General features: G+C 43.5%; 1 protein-coding gene across 2 annotated transcripts in view; it reads left to right on the top strand.

The window, feature by feature from the left end:
* The window catches only part of crhr1 (corticotropin releasing hormone receptor 1), a 297757-nt gene that overhangs the window by 164461 nt on the left and 106757 nt on the right, over nucleotides 1–26539 (top strand). For both annotated transcript variants that reach the window (XM_077212216.1, XM_077212215.1), the window contains one exon: nucleotides 21000–21106. In XM_077212216.1, the coding sequence (XP_077068331.1) occupies nucleotides 21000–21106 (107 nt within the window). The remainder of the gene's footprint in view (nucleotides 1–20999; nucleotides 21107–26539) is intronic.

Below are 26539 nucleotides of genomic sequence, written 5' to 3'. Positions count from 1 at the left end.
GTGCCATCGTGCCCCGTCCCCGAAAGAGTTTCCAGGGGAAGTCAGGAAGGCTGTCGAAGGGAACCAGGTCTAGTTGGGCCAATGAGGGGCAACTATGAAGACCTGTTCCTCTCCTGACATGGCACGTAGGTGCAAGTGACGGGCGCAAAAGACAGGAGCATTGCTCAACACAACATGTGAAGATCACTGGGCTTCAGGAGCATTTTCTGCTCAGCACTTGGGTGTGACAAGTTCACTGAGCTTCAGGAGCATTCCTGCTCAACACCTGAGTGTGATAAACTCACCGAGCTTCAGGAGCATTTCTGCTCAACACTTGAGTACGAAGAACCTCACTGAGCGACAGGAGCATTTCTGCTCAGCACTTGAGTGTGACAAGTTCACTGAGCTTCAGGAGCATTACTGCTCAACACCTGAGTGTGATAAACTCACTGAGCTTCAGGAGCATTTCTGCTCAACACTTGAGTGCGAGGAACTTCACTGAGCACCAGGAGCATTTCTGCTCAGCACTGCGTGTGATGAATTCACTGAGCTACCTGTGATGGACTCACTGAGCTACAGGAGCATTGCTGCTCAACACCAGAGTGCGATGAACTTCACTGAGTTTCAGGAGCAAATCTGCTCAACATGAAGAGTGATGATTTCACTGACTTGCAGGCGCAAGGCGACCATGAGTCGCAGTCACTTTTAGAAGGCTCACTGGGGTTAAACGCATTTCTGCGGGCCCCTGGGGCCGCTGAGTCCCAGAGTTTGTCCAAGGGTAGTCCGCTCGGTTTACCCAAACACTGGCGGAAAAATAAAACCGGGGGGGCAACTGAGCGGCCCCGGAATGGTCATGACCCAGCCGGACCCAGGGGATGGAGTCTCCACTTGCCCTGGCTATAACTGTCGTGAGGCTCGATGGCGGCACGATTGAGTAAGCGGGAGGAGTGGAATAAGGCGCCCTCAGAAGCGTCTGACTCCAAGGAGGAGGTGACGGGTGAGTTTGTGACATGCAGGGGAAGCTTGCGCAACGGTCGCAATGTCTAACAACTCGAGGCACGAATGCCCGTGTAGTCGGGGGTCGCCCAGGCCCCCGTTAAAACACGCCCTTTGTACATGGCCGCTCTGTTGAAGAGGGTTTGGCAGCAGACCGGGATGAACTATAGTCACACAGGGTGAGCTGCTCTGCCACGGTCACCTCGGGACTCGATCGTGAAGCTAGCGCTGAAGCGGTCACATATGGAGGGAGCCAAAGGCTGCGACTACCATATACCCCAGGAGCCTCTGAAAGTTCTTTCAGTGGGACCCTTTCTCACTTCAACACCAGCTGAACACATTCTCATTGGAGAGACATGTTGGACCGAGTACCTCTCCAAAACTAGAAAAGAGATACTCGAGGGGAAGGACACTGTACTGACACTCCACCCTTAGACGCAACACACAGGATGGCCTGCGGTGCGGGAGGTAGAGATCTGAAGCACATGTCTTTCAGGTCAAAGCTGCAGACCAATCTAGGGCCAAGATGGTCACGACCCACCACCTAGTAGCACGAAGAACGAGTTTACAACTGGCCTTCGTACCGGCTGGAGGAGCGGCTATATCAAATCCTTCGCCAGCAGGATAAGATAAGCACGCACAAGTCAGGAGCACTGCTCAACACTCGGTGTGATGAATATCACTGAATTTTCAGGAGCACGTCTGCTCAACACCTAATGTGATGACTATCACTGACTTGAGCGGGGTAGCCGAGCCTGAGGTGGGGCAGCAAAGTAGAGAGAGTGGTGTTAGTGTGCTGTGCAACACTTACCTGTCTCCACAAGCGGCAGGGGGCGCGTGAGAAGGCGGATGACCGGGTCCTCGAACGCACCAAGCTGCCTGCTGGCGACCAAGGGGGAGCTGAGGGGTGTAAGGCTATACAGGGTCACACCCGCCAGACTGGCCCTCTTGGGACCCAGGAACAGATGAAATTGCTCTCTCTTTGAAGTGTGGGTACCGCTTGCTCCGCTTTTTTTTTTTTTTTTTTTTTTTTAGGGAGCCAGCGGCGGAACAGACACACACACAAACAAAGGCTCCACCCGGCCCTCACCCGGGGAGAGGGAGTGATCGTGCCACTCCAAGAACATCTCATCCATTCCTGGGCGGCCCGCTCCGGAATGCTTTCGCTGTCGCTTGCCACCTGGCTTGGCAGCGCCTGGAGCGGGCTGGGCGTCTCTACTGCGGCCGGCTCCCTGCTGAGGCCTGGGTGGAGGCTGCTGCGGAGGGCCAGCAGGAGCGGCGGCCGGAGAACGCCCACGGCGACGAGCAGGCGGAGGAGCTGCCACCGGCGGCGGGTGGAGGCAGCAGCTGGCCACCGGGGCAGGATGTGCCGGATGACCTCCGTCTGCGCTTGAGCGGCAGAGAACTGTTTGATGCAGTTCTCCACCGCGTCGCCGACCAGCCCAACCTGGGAAATTGGGGAGACCAGGAACCGAACCTTGTCCGCATCCGCCATACCAACCAGGCTGAGCCAACGAAGGCGCTACTGGACCACCAAGGTGGACATCGCCAGACCGATCACGCACGCTACGACACCCGTACCCCGGAGGGTGAGGTCGGATGCAGTGCGGTGCTCACCTATGAGCGCACGGTCTGGATTACCCTCGTGCATGCCATGGGTGCCCTAGCCTGCAGCAACGCCATGGCACGCAAGAGGAAGGGGCTTGCCCACAGGCTTTGTAAGCTCTGCCCGTCGGAACGGACGAAACTCACAGGCCCTAGGGGGGAGACGAGGATCCCCCCAAAAGGCAGCGGCCGCCGGACACAGGTGCACCTGTGTCGACAGACCGCTCCAATGGAGGGACACCTCGCAACCCTTCACCGTTCCTCCATCAAGGGTAATGAGGGGGAAAAGCTATTCAGGCAGTTTCTGGCAGAGAAAGATGCTGTTCACCACCTGATAAGCTCTCCATGCATTTCGGGAAAGAAAGGCACTGGGGCGGCGAGCTGAGAACCAGCGCGGCCCGCCCCAAGATACCAAACTCCAGATTCCAACCGAGACTGAACGGGACACGGTGGAGGTTCCACTCGAGCCCGGCAGCCTCGGCGGCCCGTTTCAGCATAGCTGATAATTCTGGATCCGGCTCGGGCAACATTGAACTCCCGGAGGGAGACAATGCAGCCGAGTCATCATCTCCAGAAGTCAGCTCACCCTCTGATGCTGCAATCGGCGTCCTGTCCTCCAGGGGAGCCCCGAGTGAAACCGCTGGCCCACCCATTACAGATGGACCAGCAGACAACACAGGAGGCTCCAGTGGTTGCAGTGGAAGGGAGGAGTGAGGAGCCCACAGGGAATGGTTACCGGGCGGGACATCCAACACTATCCTCCGGTCACCCATCCCACACAGCACCCGAGGGTGGGGCATGGTAATGGGGACTCGCTCTCCGCGAACGAAGGCGAGTCTCGCCCTCAACACTGCGACAGTCATGTTCCCACAGTGAAAACATGAGCTGTCCACAAAAGCTGTCTCAGCGTGCTGTAAGCCAAACACGTGACACAACAGTTGTGACCATCAGAGAGAGACAGGGAACGACCGCACCCAGAAACGCACGGGCGGAATGACATCTTGAAAAAGACGCAAACGCACCCGTGTTGCTCTTTCAGAAAATAGGACCGTCACCAGTGCCGGAGCACACAGGGAAATGACCGCGGCAACACTGAACAGAGAACTGAAACAGTGAAGCACTCACTTTTCCGCCCTCTAACCAGCCATCAACACACACAAACATTTAGAAATTTGTTGCTGTTAAAACAGCAGTTGAGAGCTCAAAGCTCGCGATCACTGCTGCACTCGCGCTGTAGAACACCAGCACTGGGAGAGTCTTCCTGAAGAACACCGACACACTCGCTCGTTGTAGACAACAGCACTCTCAGAGACATCAAACGATCGGCTCCGAAGCGAAAGGCAACTAGTGCGTGCATCCACTTCCGTATTTATACCCGCGCCGCGGGGGCGGAGTGTGTGATGCGAATCACGCACGCCAATTACATTGGCTCGTTCAATAGTACTCGAAGATGATAGGCTCCCTAGCGTGATCCCATTTCAGTCGCGTCGACTACGTCCGACGTTATCGACTGAAAGGGAACTATATAGAATTATATATAATACAATCTATAAATAATACTTTATAATATAAATAATACTACATATAAAAAAACAACAGAATATTCAAATTATACTATAGAATAATATTTAGATGCGTAATACTAAAATAATTCACAGGCCAGCTTCTGTGGTCTCCACCGCGACTCGATCTGCACCAACTCGTGCATGGTGAGTTCCCAAGTACTTCTGGTCTGCTTCCAGTCTTTTTTGTAGCACCCCACACAGCGCAGACAAAACTGTACTACCCACAATGACTTTCCATCCAAGATAGCATCCTCCTCTTCAGACATGTGGTCAACTGTTGTAGTCTTCCAGATAGCTGCCTCTTCCTCTTGTCTGGAGAACGCCAGTCCTGCTGCTCAGCAGCTGCAAAATAGGAGGGAAAAAAGTAATTAAACCACTGAAAATATCAAATTGGTTGGGATGGGAGTCTCTCCCAGGCTGAGTCGTTTACTGAGATTTATATTTATTTACACTTACTCTTCTTTTTCTTTGTCTCATGCGCACAATGATCCTGCTGTCCTCCATCTTGTCTTTGTTCTCATCTTGGGCCATCCTCTAACCCCTTCTAACAGTTTAGTGAGGGGGGAGAATGTGTTTATTTATAACTAACTAATCTATACAGTTAAATAGTTGTAGCCTTGGGACATTCTCTTGTGACTTACCTTTAAAAACAGCAGGATCTACGTCCAGTACAGCCATGGAGACCCATTATAAAGATAGGTTGTGACCTCGAGGTTGTGGGGGGAGGATATACTGTGGAGCAGTAATTAAAGAAGGTTGATTAAAAATATAATTTAGAAGAAAGGACTGTTATGAAACAATAGTTTTAAAGATATACCTTGTCTGTGGGTCATATTTGTGTATGTTGTTTTCCCCATTGTGCAATCTCCGTACAGCTTTCTGTAAACATCCAACATAGTATGAGGACTCAATTCAAATACATTAATAAATAAAGCACACGAAGTTAAGCGGACACCGCCAAATGTTTGTGACGGTCAGAAAATAACTTACCGCAACAGAATTATTCCCAGCTCTCTTTAATTTCTTTGAAGCAGGCTCCTCTTTTGCCTCTTTGAGCTCATTGATGTCAGCCTCCATCTTATCCAACCTCTTGTCCATCATCTCCTGCTTTTCAAATATCCTCTTCAAACTTGCATTTACCATATACACCAGTCTGTTTTCGTTCGGACTCGGAGTTTGAAAAGCTACATTGTCCAGACGTAAAGGAGTAACATCTCTACCCTGCTCTCCGTAAAACTCCAGCGATCTTTTGCAAGCCATCTTGAAGAGCAGAGGACACCCAGATACAAACTGCTTTTCAGGGTCTACAGTCTTTGTTGTAGATTGACACAATGTAAAGCACTTATCAGCCCACCTTTCCTGAATACTAATGAGGGGGGCAGGGGAATAGGGGCAATCTTGAGCTGCCAGTCCCAAAACAAATTAGCATTTACAAAGCAAGCCATCAACTAACAGCATGTGGTCAGACAAGTTCCTGTTTTCGGCCTTTGCGGGCATTTACAGGTACGCGTAACAAAGTTCCAAAGATCCCTGCCAAACAGCACATTTAGCGGGCGTATTCATTGTCTGAATTCTTTTGACGCAGTGTACTGTCAGGAGTTTCCCTCAGTGACGTTTGTGATGCGGCTGGATGGTCTTCACCGCATACTTTCATTAAGTTCTATGACCTAGACTTAAGTTCTACCCCTGGGGCACAGGTGCTCTCGTCCTCTGTGCGCTAGTTCTCACATGGTCCTATGGCGGTCACTTGGTCCTATGGCGACGTGGGTATTAGCGTTCCCACAGCGCTTGACGCAGCTCGAGTTCCCTTGAAAGGGAACGTCTCGGTTACGTATGTAACCCTAGTTCCCTGATAGGGAACGAGACGCTGCGTCATTCCACCATACTCCCGGCATTCCAGCTAGCGCTTCCTTCAGGCCCATCAGAAGCTGTTGCGCTTGTGTTTATGGGGTGCTTTATAGTTTCCTGGTCGATGACGTCACCCGCCTATGACGTTCCATCTCTCCATTGGGCTGATTCCATACGTGCTTCATGACGTACAACGCAGGGGCGTTCCCACAGCGTTTGACGCAGCGTCTCGTTCCCTATCAGGGAACTAGGGTTACATACGTAACCGAGACGTAATTGTGTATGCAAAAAGCATGAAAATATTATTTATTTCTGTGCATTTAAGATATATAACATGCTGTGTATGAGTTTAGACTGTCAAACAAAGGAGCCGGACATTTTATTCCAAAAATGTAAAAAAAAAAAAAAAAAAAAATTTACATCACAAAATGAATAGTAGAAATGTCCGCTGTTCATGACTGTTCAGGTGGGGAAAAAATTAGGGAATATGTAAGCTTATGGTCATTGTTAGTAGACAAATTATATACACGAGTGGGTTTGAAATGTGAATGCCGTTTTTATTTGTTTTTATTCACCGGACTAAAGTGCCCAGTTGAAAAATTATCCAGTAACTGTCAGTCTGTTATGACATGGTACATTTTGATTTAATATTCAGTGAACCAGTCCTTCTGCCACTATTGACGATCACCAGACCTGTATTAAAAATTGTAAGAATAGTTTATTGCTCATCTGTTTTTCAAGTATCAAAAACTGAAGATAGCCAAGCTCTTCAAGTTCAAGTTGCTTTATTGGCATGACATTTGGAATATAGTATTGCCAAAGCATTTTAAGTATATGTAAGAACAGAATAAAATACACCACCAAAGTAATAATAAGCGAAAAAACAAAACAGAAGAGGAACAGTAGATAATAAAAAAAACAGCAGATAATATCTCTATTCTAATATTAATTATAAATTACAATTATTATTACAATTACATGCTAGAGTAAAGAATGAAAAATGTAGTGCTGCAAATTGTGGAAAAAATATTCCCTGTGTAGTGGTTTACTTGGAAAAGACAAGAAGAAAGTGCTTCTCATCCTCTATTTGATTCAAATAACAGTCATTGACTACAAATTACAGTATTTGATTACAAATTACAGTATTTGATTACAAATTACAGTATGTGAATTGATTCATTACATTCAAATTATATTCTCATCTCTCTCTCTCTCTCTCTCTCTCTCTCTCTCTCTCTCTCTCTCTCTCTCTCTCTCTCTCTCTGTCTCTCTGTCTCTCTCTCTCTCTCTCTCTCTCTCTCTCTCTCTCTCTCTCACGAGAAATACTTAACTTTGAACTTTTTTGTGCAACCTTTCTCGGACTCTGAAATAAAAGTTGTGTCTTCCCCTCTAAAAGATTCAAAACATATTTTTTGAAAACTAAGTTTGGAATAGCTAGAGATGTTCTGGGGATTGATTTAAGCAGTAAAAAGTAATTTCCCTATGAGCCAAAAATATACACACTGAATCACAAATGCACCACATAGCAATCCAGTGTCTCAGAAATAATAAGATTTCAATTTGAAACACTAAAATAATCACCACAGGCAGAGTGCAAAAGTTAATGAAGGCCAGTGACCGGTTAAGGCTCTCTGAGGCCCTCATGTCTAAAGACGCTCTTAATCCAATTGCACAATTTAATCATTACCTTCAGATGTTAAATGAGCCACAAGATTTAGAGGTCTTTCATCAAAAGTTTAGTTTTTTTTTTTTTTTTTTTAAGTCACAGATTGCCATTATTACTAAATAAATCATATTTCCCATAATAAAATCAAATTTCCATTCCCCCACCTCTCCCGGCCTCTTTATTGATAAAAAAAAAAACAGAACAAATGTTGTGTGTTTTTAATTAAATGTTCCCTGTAGGAGGAAAGGAGATCATAGGGGACGACATTAGATTTGATGGTGCTAAACCTCAGTGAGCAATTGCTCTCAAACCACCTGGTTATGAGACAGAAACATGCAGAAGATCAGTGAAGTGGAGCAATAGCTGCTTTGTTTCCTGTGAACTGTGTAAGTTATACATGCTGGTTTGAGAAGATACACTCTTAAAAATAAAGGTTCCAAAAGGGGGTTTACGTAACCTGGATGCCAGCCGAACTTAGCCTGCCCACAACATTGGGAAGGGAAGGATGGGAAGTTCGGTCTGGACTTGATCCGTTGTGAAGCAAGTATGCCCGAACCATGTCAGGGCGGGCTTTATAAGATGATGGACAGATGATCAACCATAACGTGATTATCCACGTCACCAAAGAGTGCTTGGGTTGATTTAGTTTACAACAAAGAATGGCTGCCGCTGGATAATTTAGATGTGTAGATTAAGCCATCGCGTCTGTTATAGAAGATGTAGACAGCGCATTCATTTTAAAAGAGGAACAGAGAACGTGATCAAGGCATTTTTATATCCAATTGAGTGCCGAGGCATTTTCTTTCCTGGTTCGGTTGAAACACGCCCCATAATCACAGCCCAATGGAGCAGTATAAGACTCACATTCTGACTAGAATCTGAGTATCACGACGTCAGGCTAGGGTTTATGCGGATATTGCCATAGAATAATCATTTTGCATTTCAAAACCATTTCAGTATACAGTTCTTAAAACAAAGACTCTTAATGTTTAGTTTAGATTTAGTTTGGCTAATTTAGTTGTAGATGAGGCCTGAAAAAGTTTGGTTAGACATGTTGAGAAGACGCTGTTTCTGCGCTGCGAAAGCATATCCACTTTGGAGTGGATCCACTTTCCACTTCCAAGGGATGAGGACTCGGGCTCGAATTGATACGGTAAAACTGACGCCATCATTACTGTTCATATCACTGTATATAAAAGTGCTGAGGGAGCTGATATTCAGATATGGTAATGTTTCGTTTCCGCTGTAAGCGGTACACCAATTACAAAAGATTGGGCCGTTTGACCAATCAAAGCAGAGTAGCTCTCGGTGAGGAGGGGTTTAGAGAGACCGTCCTTGATCGAGTAATTTCAGACAATGTGAAAAAAGGTGATGCAGCAATAAATATTATGTGAAAATTAAACAGTTTTGTTTACCTTGTATGCATGTAAACCTATTGTAGAAGGCCTCCAAAACAAAAGTAGGAACCTTTAAAATAGAGGCATTTTAAAATGGTTTAATAAAGAATTTCAAACCTTTTGTGAATTGAAAAGGTTACATGGATGTTAAAGGTTCTTCATTGAACCATAAATGCTAACAAATAAGCTTTATTTTCAACACAACAGTGTACATGTTACGAAGACCGGACAAGGAGTGCAGGAGAAGGAACAACTTAAGTAGTAAACAAAACGGGATAATTACTAGACACAGCCTGACACACATGAACTAATAATGACGGTAACCAAGTATACAGATGAGTAGCGGGATACTGAACAAAGAAACGTGACAAATGAAAACAAACTGAAAGTCCATGAACAAAACTAAACTGAACTACACGTGACAGTAATGCCATTCAGGCATGTTTAAGTGTCTTAAAATTCTTGTTAGTCGAACCATATGCGCTTTTTCAAAGAGGAAATGTTGACATGTCCAGCTAATAATTGAATTTCCTGTGGATTTTGTACTGGAAATGTTTTCAAAGCAAATTTATTTTCAGAAATTTTACACTATTTTAAATATTACTGATGAAGTTTCCATCTGCTTTGTAGTCATTTATAGACAGAAGTTAAAGAGCCAAGACATCTCTAAAATACTGTTTCCTCTTTTTACCTGCCTAAAGTATTTTTCAGGCAGCATAGGTGCTAAGATTGCTAAACCCCCATGCTCTCTCAACACAAGAAAGCACTCTACAGAGGAAAGTGCAACAAGAGGGCATCGACAATGCGTCTTCCATTGCCTACAAGCTCCCTGCGGGGTCTGTAAGAGATAGGGTGCTAATGCAAGAATGTAGTCTACCCCTTCCCAGCTTGCATCCACAGAGAACGCCCCACTTTTAGGAAGCATTTCATGTATTTAGTGAAGTAGATTTTTTTCCAAAAGCCTGCAAGAGACTTTGTATTATAAAAACAAAATGACAGTAAAATTCTAAATGTGAGTGCAAGCAGTCCCATAGGTTCATGACCTGTGAATCCATCTGGCTATAGACAACTCGTGGTCTAGCCAGGAGACAGCAGCATCCCGAGGGGGAACATCTTGTGCTGTATTGGTGAACATGCCACGGGTGTGTTGGTGCGCCGAGCCTCCTCTTAAAATAGGGCAAGCTTGATACAATGCAGGGATCAGGAGAGGCTGCTTTGAAAAGCCCATCTCTCAGGATTTAGTTAAAAGAAGTGGCATCAGGGGGAGAGTGTGAACCCCTACTAATGCCCAAATCATTGTAAATGTGGAGGGATCTTAAAGTCCTTTAGTCTGACAGTTGAAAGGGAAAGTTTAAAGGTAGAGTATGTAATTTCAGAACAGCACCAAACAGAATTGTAATGTTTTCGTTTGAACAGCCTGAATGGGCCGGACGCAATGTCATTGGCTCAATCAAATTTGAGTCCTTTAGTCTGACAGTTGAAAGGGAAAGGGAAAGTTTAAAGGTAGAGTATGTAATTTCAGAACAGCACCAAACAGAATTGTAATGTTTTCGTTTATACAGTCTGAATGGGCCGGACGCAATGTCATTGGCTCAATCAAATTTCTTTGATATGTTCATTTTCATTTGGAATTTTTTTTTTTGTATTTTTTTGTATTTTTGCTAGTAGACATATTTGTGACATTTTAATTTCAGAATGTACACTAATGTTCAGTTTGGAGTTAATCATATATTAACCCTCTGGGGACGGATTGGGCTGTACCGGTATACTTTACAAATGTGTAATTATCTTAAACACTATTAATGATAGAGAGGTGCTGTCTTTTTTGCCGTTTTCCTCAGATTCCGCTGAAAACAGTGATAACTTACCCGGCTTGTATACACACTTCCTTGTTGCGCAATACCACCACGTAAAAAATTGCCGATGGAAGAATATTTTTCTTACCCAATCAGAGGAAGGTTAACATGACGTATTCTAGCAAATCAGAGGACTCTGTAGCCTTGCAAGGGGTGGTACTATATAGTAAGGGATATGACGCAAACAGGGAGGACGAGACAGAGTGTCACGGAACACACACAGGAGGCAGAAAATCCAAGAGCAGTAATTTTTAATTAAAGGGCAATCCAAACTCGTAGTAAACACAGAACTAACAAGGTGATGGGAAACAGCTGAGTGCAATAATCAGATATGTGACAGAACAGAATGCTGGGAATTGTAGTCTAATGTGAATGACACCGTGAGAATGAGGACCTCTAGTGATAACCCAGGGAAACACAACCAGACACTGTGACAGAACCTCCCCTCTACGGAGCAGCTACCAGACGCTCCATGACAGTACACAAGACAAAACAAGAGTCCAAGAGGAAGGTGTAAAGTGGGAAATCCAAGGGAGGGATGGGAGGGCCAGGACCATGAAGGGGAATAAGAACTGGGGGTGAAGGCGCAGCTGGCGACCAGGGCAAAGCAGACAGTCCATCGGTCGGGGCGAAGCAGACGACCCATCGGGCGGCCGGGGCGAAGCAGACAACCCATCGGGCGGCCGGGGCGAAGCAGACAGTCCATCGGGCAGCCAGGGCGAAGCAGACAACCCATCGGGCAGCCAGGGCGAAGCAGACGACCCATCGGGCGGCCAGGGCGAAGCAGACGACTCATCGGGCGGCCAAGGCGGTGAAGACCCCTCGGGCGGCCTGGGCGGTGAAGACCCCTCGGGCGGCCAGGGCGGTGCAGCCCCTTCGGGCGGCCAGGGCGGTGAAGACCCCTCGGGCGGCCATGGCGGTGCAGACCCCTCGGGCGGCCAGGGCGGTGAAGACCCTTCGGGCGGCCATGGCGGTGACGACCAGGGCGAAGACGACCACTCGGGGCGACCACGGCTCAGGAACAGACACTGGCTCCGGCTCAGGAATAGACACTGGCACCGGCTCCGGAACAGACACTGGCTCCGGATCCGGAACAGACACTGGCTCCGGCTCCGGAACAGACACCGGCTCCGGCTCCGGAACAGACACCGGCTCCGGCTCCGGAACAGACACCGGCTCAGGAACAGACACCGGCTCAGGAACAGACACCGGCTCCGGAACAGACACCAAAAATGTAACAGTCACAAGAACAGACACAAACACAGAAACAACACTGGTTCAGGAACAGGCGCTGGCTCCGGCTCAGGTACAGCAGACACTGGCTCCGGCTCTGGAACAGCAGACACTGGCTCCGGCTCTGAAACAGCAGACACTGGCTCTGGTTCCGGCTCTGGAACAGGCACTGGCTCTGGCTCTGAAACAGCAGACACTGGCTCCGTCTCAGGAACAGCAGACACGGGCTCTGGCTCAGGAACAGCAGACACTGGCATGTCCAGGATCCGAGCCAGACACTCCAGATAGTCCAGCATTGCCTTGGCGGCCAGACGAATGGGCATCTCTTGATCTGTCTCAGACTGGGCAGATGGGAGGTGAACAGTCTCTGGCTGGGTAGACGTGACGTGACCATTCTCTGACTGGGCAGACGGAACATGAACAGTCTCTGACTGGGCAGACGTGACGTGAACATTCTCTGACTGGGCAGACGGGACGTGAACAGTCTCTGACTGGGCAGACGGAACGTGAACAGTCTCTGACTGGGCAGACGGAACGTGAACAGTCTCTGACTGGGCAGACGGAACGGTAACGTGGTTTGACGGAGTCCTTTTGTCACGGAACACACACACGAGGCAGAAAATCCAAGAGCAGTAGTTTTTAATTAAAGGGCAATCCAGACTTGTAGTCATCCAGGCAGGGGTCAAAATCCAATAAGGCAATCCAAAACACAAGACAAAAACAAGAAACGGGCAGGTACAGACTTAGAAAGTGAGATGACATAAACCAAGGACTCCGTAACAAACACTAACACAGACAGGGAATATACACACAGAACTAACAAGGTGATGGGAAACAGCTGAGTGCAATAATCAGATAAGTGACAGAACAGAATGCTGGGAATTGTAGTCTAATGTGAATGTCACCGTGAGAACGAGGACCTCTAGTGATAACCCAGGGAAACACAACCAGACACTGTGACACAGAGAACGAACGGAGGCTTATGGAGCGAATTATTACAGAGCACAGAGATTTATATGAGAGAGAGACAGAACAATTATAATATATATATATATATATATATATATATATATATATATATATATATATATATATAATTATAGCATTATGTATTGTTTTAGCACTTTTATGATGGCAAGCAGTAAACGATTTATGGTGGAATAAGCTCTGGAACAATTACTGGAGAGTAACGAGGAGAAAGCATTGCTTAGAAAATTCTAAGCATTCCTAAGAAAAACGTCTGGGACTATTTGTAAATTAAGTTACATTTTTCATTGTTCTTTACAAATTTTATTTAACAATTACACATGTCTGTCAAGCAAAGGCTTTGACAAATATATTTTTTGTTCAAAAACTGTTCACTATTGTTGTGTGATGTGTGATTTTCAGAAATAAATGACAAAAATCTCATTTCCATTTTTGAAATTCTCTAGTTTATTGTACATTTTTCACTCATACTTCCTTTATAAACACATTACACGCGTGCTTATGTTAGCTTAGGTTCTTCTGAATCCATATATACCAAACACATAGTGTTCCATCTCCATTACATATGGTTTATAAGCCCAAATGTAAAATCAGAATCAGAATCAGAATCAGAAAGAGCTTTATTGCCAAGTCTGCTTGCACACACAAGGAATTTCCCTTGGTACTGAGGCTTCCAGTGCACATATACAAATACAGATACAACAAGTAATAGTAATACAAATAGTAATACAAATTCTACAAATAAAATTATAAAAAATATGACAATACTATAAAAATATATGGTCACAGTTGGGTTTTGTCAGAATAAACATTTACAGATAATGAACATATTTACAGTATTTTGTATAGTATGAATAAATATAAATATAAATATCACCTGAATTTTTAAGAAATTGCACTAAACAGTGGGGGTATTGCACTTACAGGCATATGCCTTGGGAGATATATTAACTGTTCAGAAGGGAGATGGCCTGTGGGAAGAAACTGTTCCTGTGCCGAGATGTTCTAGTGGCCAGTGATCTGAGTCGCCGTCTTGACGGTAACAGTTCAAACAGGTGGTGTCCAGGGTGAGTGGAGTCTGTGATGATTTTACCTGCTCTCTTCCTCACTCTGGAAGAGTACAAGTCCTGGAGGTTTGGCAGGGGGGCACCAATAATCCTCTCCGCAGTCCGGACTGTCCGTTGTAGTCTCCTGATGTCTGATTTGGTAGCTGAACCAAACCAGACAGTGATGGAAGAGCATAAAACAGACTCAATGACGGCTGAGTAGAACTGAATCAGCAGCTCCTGTGGCAAGTTGAACTTCCTCAGCTGGCGAAGGAAGTACAGTCTCTCCTGGGCCTTTTTCACAGTGGAGTCAATGTGATTGTCCCACTTCAGGTCTTGAGAGATGATAGTGCCCAGGAACCTGAATGACTCCACTGCTTCCACAGTGCTGTTCATGATGGTGAGTGGGGGGAGTGCTGGGCTGTTCCTCCTGAAGTCCACGATCATCTCCACTGTTTTGAGCATGTTCAGCTCAAGGTTGTTATAACTGCACCAGACAGCCAGCTGTTCAACCTCCAGTCTGTAAGCAGACTCGTCACTGTTTTGGATGAGACCGATGACAGTGGTGTCGTCTGCAAATTTCAGGAGCTTGACAGTGGGGTCTTTAGAAGTGCAGTCATTAGTGTACAGGGAGAAGAGCAGTGGGGAGAGAACGCACCCTTGGGGGGCACCAGTGCTGATTGTGAGTGTCTTGGATGTGTGTTTCCCCAGTCTCACTCGCTGCTGCCGGTCCGTCAGGAAGCTGGAGATCCACTGACAGATCGAGGATGGCATGGAGAGCTGGGTCAGTTTGGCTGTGAGAAGACCAGGCATGATGGTATTGAAGGCCGAACTGAAGTCCACAAAGAGGATCCTTGCATAAGTCCCTGGTCTGTCGAGATGTTGCAGGATATAATGCAGTCCCATGTTGACTGCATCATCCACAGACCTGTTTGCTCTGTAAGCAAACTGAAAGGGATCCAGCAGGGGTCCAGTGATGTCCTTCAGGTGGGCCAACACCAGTCTTTCAAACGACTTCATGACCACAGACGTGAGAGCAACAGGTCTGTAGTCATTAAGTCCAGTGATTTTGGGTTTTTTGGGGACAGGAATGATAGTGGAGCGTTTGAAGCAGCAGGGAACTTCACACTGTTCCAATGATCTATTGAAGATCTGCGTGAAGACCGGGGCCAGTTGTTCAGCGCAGGCTTTTAAACAAGCAGATGAGATGCCGTCTGGGCATGAGGCTTTCCTAGTCTTCTGTTTTTTGAAGACTCTGCTCACGTCCTTCACACAGACCTTAAGCTCAGGTTGGATGGCAGGAGGGGGGGGGGGGGGGGGTGCAGGAGGTGATGGTGAATGTGTGAAGTGCAGATCAGACCGGGTGTGTGGTGTGAATGAGGGCTTTTCAAACTGGCAGTAAAATTAATTTAAATCGTCAGCCAGGTGTTGATTGTCCACAGATCGAGGGGATGGTGAATTGTAGTTGGTGATGTTCCTCAGGCAATTCCAGACTGATGATGGGTCGTTGGATGAAAAGGAGCTACTCTGATCTCCTTTGTCAATCTGTTCCTGGCCTGGTTATACAAGATTTTATCCCCACTTCTGTAGGCATCCTCTTTGGCATGGCGAAGGTGTTTGATTTTCCCAGTAAACCATGGTTTATCATTAGTGAATGATAAGAATGTCCTGGTAGGAATGCATGTATCCTCACAGAAACTTATATATGATGTTACAGTATCTGTGAGCTCATCCAGATAGTTGGTAGCAGCTTCAAAAACAGTCCAATCAGTGCAATCAAAGCAGGCCTGTAGATTCTGCTCTGCTTCATTAGTCCATCTTTTTACAGTCCTTATTACAGGTTTAGCTGATTTCAGTTTTTGCCTGTAGGTCGGTATGAGATTAACCAAACAGTGATCAGAGAGCCCCAAAGCTGCCCGTGGGACCGAGTGATACGCATTTCTTATTGTGGTGTAACAGTGGTCCAGTATACTACTGTCTCTGGTGGGACATGTAACGTGCTGTCTGTATTTTGGTAGTTCACGGGAAAGATTTGCTTTGTTAAAATCCCCAAGAATGATTAAAAGAGAGTCTGGGTACCTTTGTGCCATTTCAGCTATTTGTTCAGCCAGCTGTTGTAGCGCCGCGCTCACGCACGCGTCTGAAGGGATGTAAACATTCACGAGAATGAAAGAGGAAAATTCCCGAGGCGAGTAGAAGGGTTTACAGTTTATGAAATGTGCCTCTAAATTAGGAGAGCACATCTTCTTCAGTGTTGTTACATCTGAACACCAACTTCGTTAATGTAGAAACACAATCCACCACCTCTCGTTTTCCCCGTTAGCTCCGCGATGCGATCCGCTCGGAACAGCTGGAAGCCCGGCAGATGTATTGCGTTGTCTGGTATGGCTTCACTCAGCCAGGTTTCAGTGAAGTACAAAGCAGCAGAGTTTAAAAAATCCTTGTTAGTGTGGGTGAGGAGTAGAAGTTCATCCGTTTTGTTAGGAAGGGATCGCAGATTCGCGAGATGAATACTGGGGAGTGCAGTGCGCAGGCCGCGCTCGCGGAGTTTAACCGGCGCGCCGGCACGCTTCCCGCGTTTGCGTCTGAACGCACATTTGAACAACAACGCTGCCCCTCCGACGAGAATGTCCAGCAAAACGTCCGAATAATCAAAAACTGTAGAAAAGGTTTCTGGTGTGTGTTTCCTAATGTCCAGTAGTTCGTCTTTGGTGAAACTGACAGGAAAAGAATGACTAAACGCAGAACAAATGAACAAAAACAACACAATAGCTGGAGAGCTCCACACCGAGGCAGCCATCCGCTGCACCATCTTAAATCGCCAACTTCGTTTTCTCTAAAAATAGAGAAAACGGACCAAAAAGGGCTTAGTCCCCAGAGGGTTAAAAATTAATACTTTTAGTAAGCGCAGATGCATTAAATTGATCATAAGTGAAAGTAAAGACAATTATAAAATTACAAAAGATTTATATTTCAAATAAATGCTGGACCCTTCATTGGCTGCCTATTAAATTCAGAATTGATTTTAAAATCCTTTTATTTGTTTAAAAATCTCTACGAGTTCTAGCCCCCATCTATTTATATGAATTGCTGCAACCATATACTCCTTGTAGAAGTTTGAGATCCAGTGACCAGAACCTTCTATTAGTCCCACACTCCAGACTCAAACGTAGAGGGGATCGAGCGTTTTCTGTGGTTGGGCCACGGTTGTGGAACAATCTGCCTTTAGAAATTAAAATAGGCCATTTCTAGACCACTTTTAAGTCTCTTCTAAAAACGGCATGGCACTTGCTTTCCATGGCTTATAATATATATATATATATATATATATATATATATATATATATATATATATATATATATTAGGGGTGCGCCGATCCGATACTCAGTATCGGTATTGCTCCGATACTAGCAATATTTGTCGGATCGGGTATCGCCAGACGAGACCATCCAAATCCGATCCGATATTGTATAGCCTACGTATGTTATTGTTATACAACACAAAAGGCACAAAAACATTATAAAGCACTATAATGTTTTCGTGTACTGTATTCCAAGATTTCTGAAGCTATTACATATAGTTTAATGTGAGGTACAGATTTAAATCGTTAAATTAATCTTCACCTAAGTGCTTCCCTCCGCTGCGGCTGTCAGTCATTCTCAGCACTCAAACAGCGCGTCGCGCTCGGGTAAAACAGTCAACACGATGAAACTCTCTCCAAGATGAGTCAATGTTCCTATTATTATACTGTAGATATGTAGATAAAGGTCTATGGTTTGCATAAAAGGACTTTAACGTGCTGGAGTTTCACATGTTACTTTCAACCGGGTGTCTGTTAGATCACAACACAACTCAGTGATCACAACACTGGAGTAGAGAGCGATATAATTGCTCTTCACACGCACATTAACTGAAATTTAAAACTGTTAAAAGGCTCAAACTAATGAACAAATTAAGAAATATATGTATATCTTACTTTTGTGGTTTGAACTTTTCAATGCGACGCGCTGCGCGCCGTGACTCCATGTTGCTTCGACTGCATCGTTCTGCGCACGGGATGCGCATAAGGTTTCGTGCGGCTCTGAATTGGAGCCTTTCATATTACAATACTTTTGCGCAATGGCAGTTTATTGATAGCCTTAGTTGTTCTGTCCAATCTATGTATCATATGTTGCTGCTTCATTAAAAAGTTGCGCTTAAAATTTTAAAATAAATGTATTTTAATTATATAGTATATATTTTGTCTGTATTGTTTTACAAAGTAAGGAAAATAATGTTTAAGTCAAGCTTTGATGCCTTTAACAAAAGAATAATCCCAGTCTCTTCCCCACAGTGAGGCAGACAGATACAGTTTATTAGGTCATTTGGCACTGTTTTTTTAATTATTATTTTAGTATTGGATCGGATCGGTATCGGCCAATACTGAGTCCCAACGATCGGAATCGGTATCGGAGGCAAAAAAAGTGGATCGTGCCACCCCTAATATATATATATAGTGCTTTTATTTTTAAAGGCCAGTTGTTTCATGGATCCAGGATACTATGCATCCTGATAAAGTTCCCTTGGCCTTTGGAATTAAAAAAAGCCCCTCATCTTCACACACCCCTCACCATACCTAGAGATTGGCATGGTTTTATTTCAGTTAGCCTAATAGCTGGTTTGATTTGCATTGAGGGATGATCTTATGAAACTCCATGCCAATCTCTAGGTATGGTGAAGGGAATGTGAGGATGTGGGGCTTTTTTAATTCTAAAGGCCAAGGGAACTTTATCAGGATGCATATTATCCTGGATCCATGAAACAACTGGCCTTTAAAAATACAAATCCGCCTGCATCTATGGGAATTTAACATAGGGGTGTCCTGACTTATGCACCCTGTATTTTAAGGAAGAACATTTATTTATTTACGATACATTATTCATTCACAAAGAAAATTGGTGTCCTTAAAGGTTGGATTTGTCCTCATTTTTTTTTAATTAAGGCATTAAGATCAATTTCCAAAAGATGATTTTTTATTCCTCTTTTTAGTCAACTTTAGCATGGGTGTGTTCACTTATGATTATGATGATGTATTTATTTATTTATTTATTTATTTATTGTAATTGTTAATTAACTTTTTAAACTGTGTTTTAGCTGTATTGTTTGTTTACCTTTTTCCTTTCCTGTTGTTGACCCCATTGACTTACATTGTATGGCCAAATAGTGGCAAACACTCTTCAAAATATCTTTGTTTGTGATTTCGTATGAAGGTGTTGGAACATGAGGATAAGTAAATTGAGAATGCGATTTTTTTTGGATGTAAACTATTCCTTTAAATTTTTATCAGATGTTTTTACACACACACACAAGCCTTTTAAAATTGATCATAGTGCTTTCCAGATGATGCACGCTTTGGCAGAAATCGTGGCGACGTATTTATGCATGAAAAGTAATGTATAAAAAAGTAATATTTGTAATGACTCTTAGGGGGACTGCTATGTTATGTTGAGCAAAAAATGTATTCATTGTTCTCCAAATTCTCTCCTAAAGTATTACCTCATCCCTAAAGCAAAAAACATATCCACCCTTGCTGTTTCTGATTGATTCCCCATCTGAGCAATGTCTTCTGGGTTAAATTGTGCTAGCTGGCTAGTTTAAGAGCCTTATAGATTGCGTAGGCACTTGATTCCAGAATTGCCTTTCCTCCAACTGCTTGGACAGTCTGGTCGTCTGGTTTAAGTTGACCGCCGGGTCTGCAGTGAGCAGTGGGGGTTTGCATCACAGGCCTGTCCTGTGACGACCACAGGAATTCAGCGACAGATTTTTGCACCAGGAGGACACAGTCAGGGGCAAGAGAAAGGAAAGGTGCTGGACCAATGATGGAAAAGCACATGATGCATTTATGCTCACACACACTAACCTGAGTGTTACGTGATCAACATATGCTTCCTGGAATCATTTGGGCAGGCTTTTGATATGATTTTGTCCAAAAACATAACATGTTAGGATAAACGTAGGCAAATGCATAGGCATAAACTTCAGCTTCATGTGAGTTGTTGTGCTGTAAGCAAGCAATCCATTTGACTGAGGCAAAGCTAATCGCTTAATTAAAGGAATTATGTCAGGTTGGCAATCATCATGGTAGTGGAAACATGAACATCTGCCTCACTCATCACAGAGCAAACTATTCATAAGAGTTGGAAACAGTTGCTGGTTGGATGCTGTTATCATTAGTGTCAGGCAGAGGGGTATAATGTGATGTGCAAGGCCATTGATTACAGATTAGGTTAAGGGTCAGTCTGTGTGATGTTAAGTTATTTAATGCATATTTTATCAATAATGCCACTGAGGGACACAAGTCTAATGTGGCAGCACTAGATAAGCATAATAATTTAGAACATTTTAAGATTAAAGGATTGTAAAGGTAGCCAATCCAATCAGTTTGACAAAGGACTAATGGGAGTGTAATATAACAAATAGAAATGCAACTTTTTTTAATATGAGACTGCATAGTAAACCAGTTTTATTTGAATAGTTCAAACAAGAAAATGGATGCTGCTTTGCTTATTGACTAAGGATTATTTTCAATACCTGAATTTTAAAATATTATTTTTCAGTGGTCTTGACACTGTCAGAGTTCCTAAGAGTCCTCATATGTTTTTTTTTTTTTTTTTTATCCTGCCAAGTTTTTTTATTTTTATGTTTTCTGTCCCTGTAATGCCCCAAAAAGCTTTTAGGAGTTATTCCATGTTGGGATTTAGATGTCAGATATCTGCAGGACATCAGTCTCTCATCTTCCTAATGTGTTTCTTTGTGTGTATGTCCCTTTGTGATCTTTTAGAAGAAGAGCAAGCTGCATTACCACATTGCAGTCATCATAAACTACCTGGGACACTGCATCTCTCTGGGAGCCCTGCTGGTCGCCTTCATCCTCTTTATGAGACTCAGGTGGGTGAGTGCCTCGGCTGTGAGGGGTTTTCAAGAGTTGAGTGAGTGGAATTGAACTTCTGTGTTAGTTACATCGGTGGACTTGCATGTGAGATAATCATGTATGAGCTGCTGCTGCTACTACGTTGTTAAGTGTGTGGACAAGGGGATCTTAGGACAATAAAGGATTTAGGTTCTTACCTCAGGGGGTACAGGATCTGCACAGATCCTTTATTACTCAGAAGTCTTAATGGAGTCCTTGGTCATGTAAAATTTAAAGGGGAACTATGTCACTTCTTTGCCACTAACTAAAGGGAATTGCAGAAATAACGACTGTTTCAAATAGGCTTCCCCATCTGCCATTGGATAATCATATAAATCACAGCATTCTCCTACAATGGCAGCTTCAAATTTAAATCTTAGGTTCTGTAGATCGCTTTTTTGCCTATGCAAATAATCCCAAATATCCCAATATCCCCACGAATTATCCCTTTTCTGGACAGCTCTGCTAATGTGTCCAGTGTCCTTTGCTTGGATCAACTTTAAACCAGTTTAACTAAGAGGGACATGGGCCCAGCCCCAAACACAAATATAGGCTGTCTTCTTGTCACATCTCATCAGTACATCAATTGATTTTCCAGCTGCTGACTGAAACTATATGTCAGGTGGCCAACTGAATGACAGGGAACAGAGAATTATATATTCCTCGGTGAGATCACAGGCGACAAGCCCTTCTTGGACTCAGGTTTCTGAGGTCCAAGGACAGCCTGTATAGGTTATCTCTCACTTGTCAAGGCACCTGAGAAGTCGATATGCCATGGGTCAGCAGAGTACTCCCCGGCAATGAGATTTCAGACTGATGTTGTAGAAACGAAGATACCTTTCTGGTATATATAGGATATATACAAGGGTATGCACACTCCTCTTCATCTTGGGTTATTCCAGTCCAGAAGTATCATTGAGCTGGCTCTCATTATATTATACTTAATCAAACTGAGATACTTGTTTTATGTTGGATCGTGTCCAAGGCTTAATTAGCCTGGATCAATGTCGTGGCAAACTGGATGTGAGTAGGAGGGTCATCACATATTTCAGCATTCCCACACACTCTTTGGTGTTAATGCCACAGATTGGGCCAAGTGGACAGATGAAAGATCCATGCAGTTTAGGATTATTTAGACTAGATTATCTCAGACTTAATCTGCCTTGATTAATCCGAAGAAGATATTCTGGCATCTTTCCCTGGATTTCTAATCAAAATCTGGCTAGATTTTACTGGATGCTGCTTTTCAAAACAATGTGCCCTACTAATTACCCTCTGCCTGTCTAGCTAATGTTCCAAAGTCAGTGTGTCATGGATGGATTGAGGCTGGGTGCAAGTATACAGAGGTTGTGAAGTTGCAGTTAGTCTGAATTGGGTCCTCTAGCAAGGGAAACTGTGTAATGAATTAAACAGTGAACAGATGTTCAGGTTAAACACCAAGTCTTCTTGTGCTCAGACCTTCCAGCCATTTTGTGTCTGCCTACAAGGACAGGAGTATTTTGTGAGATTGTGAGAATGTGAGATTTGGCAATGTTTCTAGGACATCCTCCATTAATCATAAATATTATTATAATAAAATGTTATTTTATAATATAATGTATATATGAATTATAAATGTTGGCTCAAGTGACCTGTGTTTGGTTTATTTAAAGAGGTCCCAAATGTGAACAAATGTGTTTTGTTCTGGTAGCATTAATATTTAAACAGCAGTATCAATATGGGATGTTAAGATGTATATCATACTGTGATTGCAATATATGTCAAATAATTAAAATAAAAACAAACCATTCAGCTGTATTGTTTTGACAAGATTAAGTCAGGCAATCAGAATGAAGTACTCACTGAGCTAATGTACCTTACCCTCATTAAATGAACTAACGACTTTATTTAATTAAGAACTATGTATTTACGACTTATTAGATAAATGCAGTTTGCAATGTTTGGTGCCTTACTGCATTGTGTAAGAGCAGAAAATAAGACTTAATATCTGCATATTAGATAAAGGCATCCTATCTAAATGTTAACTTGCCAATACTTATAGTTGCAAGAGTGAATTGACTACACTCTCACTAAGATGACAAAACACCTTAACTTCAAAGGTAATATTGGGAATGCCCTGTGTATTCCACACCAGTGCTCACCTGTCAGCAGAGTTTAACGCGGCTCCTCTGTCATTCACAGAATAAGTGGTGCTGGGTAAAAGTCAGGGGGCATCAAAGTATGAAAGGAGAGCAAAGCTGCTGTGGCATAATGACAAGCCGTGGTTGGCAGCTAGCTGTTTTCATCCTGTTTCTTGACAAAAAGCTAGACTGGGAGGACCTTCCTGTCCTGTGTGACACAAAAACCTTCTTACATGTGCCCTGAGGGCAGAGACAGGAGGGAATTCAGAGAAGCAGTTTGACAGTAAACACACCATAGCATTTCTCTGCATAATGCCTCAAAATAAAACAAAATAAATGCAAGTTGAAAATAGAAGCTGATCTCATAATCTTTGATTATGTGTGTCTAACTAAATTGAATAATGCTTCATTATTTCAAACAATCAAAGCTTTCATTTAAAACAAAAACAAATCCAAGCAATTGTGCTTACCCTAACTATAATAGCATGAGTCCTGTTAAAATTTGCTAAAGACCTGTCCATTAGATGTCCTCTGGCAAAAACAAATGTATTGATAAAAATGACGACATAGCACTTTGTTAAAACTGACCCATAGTATAAGCTTTTTAACAGTTTCTGGTGTAAATATTCATATAGATAAAAGCTTATTTGGACAATGTGATGGCCCCAAGGCCTCTGCCAGGGTATTTGTGTGTGTGACCGGACAAGTCTAGTTTTCCCTAAGGAGGTCATGTAAATTTGTGTTTCACAAATCCATTTTGTGTTATTAATCCTGTCAAAATCTAACGTGATGGTGCTTTCCCTCAAACATCCTCGGTTAAAATAATGGAATAATTATGGTCTTCTGAGAACTGTAATTCTGTCTGGATAGGAATGTCTGTGATTGTGATATATTATTATTTCACAAAGCTTTTCCTCATTTGTTCTGACCTTTGTCGAATACTGTGAGCTAAATTTGTTGTTTTTGCTGCCTGCTGCTCCTTCAATATGGACATGTTTGCCAACTTTCTGGGTTTAATAATAGTTGGTAGTACGGTTGGCTTCCCATCTGAAAATTACATACATATAAACATACACACATAATATGTCTTTAAGCATAAAAAGTGAAAGTAAAGGCATTTAGAAAGTTACAAAAGATTTCTATTTCAAATAAATATTGTTCTTTTAAACTTTCTATTCACCAAAGAATCCTGAAAAATATGACACTGAAGACTGGGGCAATGATACTGAAAATAGAGCTTTTCTATCACAGGAATGAATTAAATTTGCAATATGTTAAAATAGAAAACAGTTATTTTAAGTTGTAATAATATTTCACAATATTACAGTGTTTACTGTACTTTTGAGCAAACAAATGACGCTCTGGAGAGCATAAATGACTTCTTACAAAAACATTATATAATGTTACCGACCCCAAACTTTTGAACAGTACTGTACTCTCATTTGAATAGTGCTTTAGCGATGTGATAGCCTCACATTAACCTCTTAAATGTGAGTGATTTTTCTCACTCCTGAAACATTCAGAAGAAAGCTTATTCTTACTTTAAGCAGCACTAGATTAGGAGGACCTCTGCTCTTCTATTTTTGTACATGCTTACGCAATGAGGGTCAGCAGGGGGATAAAGTCAGCAGACCTCGGAGCACATGGCCGCTGTATGAGGCGATGGCACTTCGCCAGCACCCCCACTATACTGTGCAAGTGGACAGACAGGTCACTCTTACTGGGCCCCAGCACGGGTTATTACAAGTACATCTGCACACCATTTGGGCTCAATGACGCTCTAGGATGCTCGTTCCTCTAGTGCCGCAGGCCCTGCGCAAAGCAGCCACGGCTTGTTAGCACTGAACCCCTGCAGAGCGGCCTGAAATGCTTTAGTTCCCTGAAAGTTTATAGTTTTTGTTTATGGCTTAAAATTGCATCACTCTGTGGTTTTGCCTGTGACCCGACTCAGTATTAGCCGCAGAGGATCTGATTGTGGAGCCCGACTCATAGCAAACGCTCTGAGCGGGCGATTATTCTTGAAAGGACCCATCTTAACCGGAAAAGGCCTGGGGCAGTGGATCAATAGGAAGCGAGTGATGAGGGGGAGGACTTGAATAGACAGCTGTGATAATGCACTCCTATTAGTGCAGGCAGTGGAAATGCTAACAACCAAAACACATGCAGTCATGAGCAGTCACCGGAAGATTGCGAGACCCTTACAGAGACTCAGAAGTAAGAGGCGTGTGAAAGGAAGAGATGCTTTAAAAAAGCATGGAGATTGTATGAGTCGGGATTCAAATGTTTTAAGGATTGATTTTTGCACTTAGGCGAAATCGAACTGATTTGAAATGAATCAACACTGAACTCACTCGAGCTGAATAACAACACTTTTGTCTTCTGTAGGGCTGCTTATTGCTGAATTAAACTCGTTTCATAATTTATGAACTTTACACAGTTATTGAACTGAACTGAACAATATTGTCTTTGAGGAACATCTCGGGTTACGACTGTAACCCTTGTTCCCTGAGAAGGGAACGAGACGCTGTGTCGTATGATTTCAAAACAGTTAAGAAAAATGTAATGTAGGCCATAGAGATCATCTACCAATTGCTGATTGTCTGCTTAGAGGCCAGGGATCCCTTCCTGGGCGACCCAAAGCAGACTAACAGTTGGTCTGATTTCCTCCAATGAGAAGACTTTTGAACATAAATCTCCAACGCCCAAACAGGGCAGAGTAAATTGAATCCACAGACAAATGCAGAGGAGGATGTAAGGCCTGTAAGATGGTAGACTGCGCCACATTAGAAGGCACTTTAGGCACATAGCCTGGTCTAGGATGCAGGATGGATTTCACCCTCCCAGGAGCGAATTCTAAGCAGGGAGGGGAAATGGACAGAGCATGAAGGTCCCCCACTCTCTTAAAGGGATAGTTCACCCAAAAATGAAAATTCTGTCAGCATTTACTCACCCTCATGTTGTTCCAACTCCGTAAGACCTTCGTTCATCTTCGGAACACGAATTAAGATATTTTTTTATGAAATCTGAGAGCTGGATCACTCCTCCAGACTAGTCCATAGGCTTCTTCGGGGATTGAAACTTGCCAGCCCCGAAAAGTTATTAACCCTCTGAGGTTGAATATCGCGCTGGTGCGATAGTCTCGCTTTTTTTATTATCAATACAAAAGAAACTCAAAATACTCTGTTGATTTTGATCTTACATATAAGTATTCAATCCTGTTAAGTGTCTATTATTTTTGTGTATACTCACAATAATAACAAAGTGCTGTGCTTTTTGTCAAATAAAGAAAAA

Source organism: Siphateles boraxobius, unplaced genomic scaffold, assembly GCF_051911475.1.
Source record: "Siphateles boraxobius isolate OS27281-9 unplaced genomic scaffold, OSU_SipBor_1 66, whole genome shotgun sequence".
NCBI lineage: Eukaryota > Metazoa > Chordata > Actinopteri > Cypriniformes > Leuciscidae > Siphateles > Siphateles boraxobius.
This window is presented reverse-complemented; position numbering and strand designations above follow the sequence as displayed.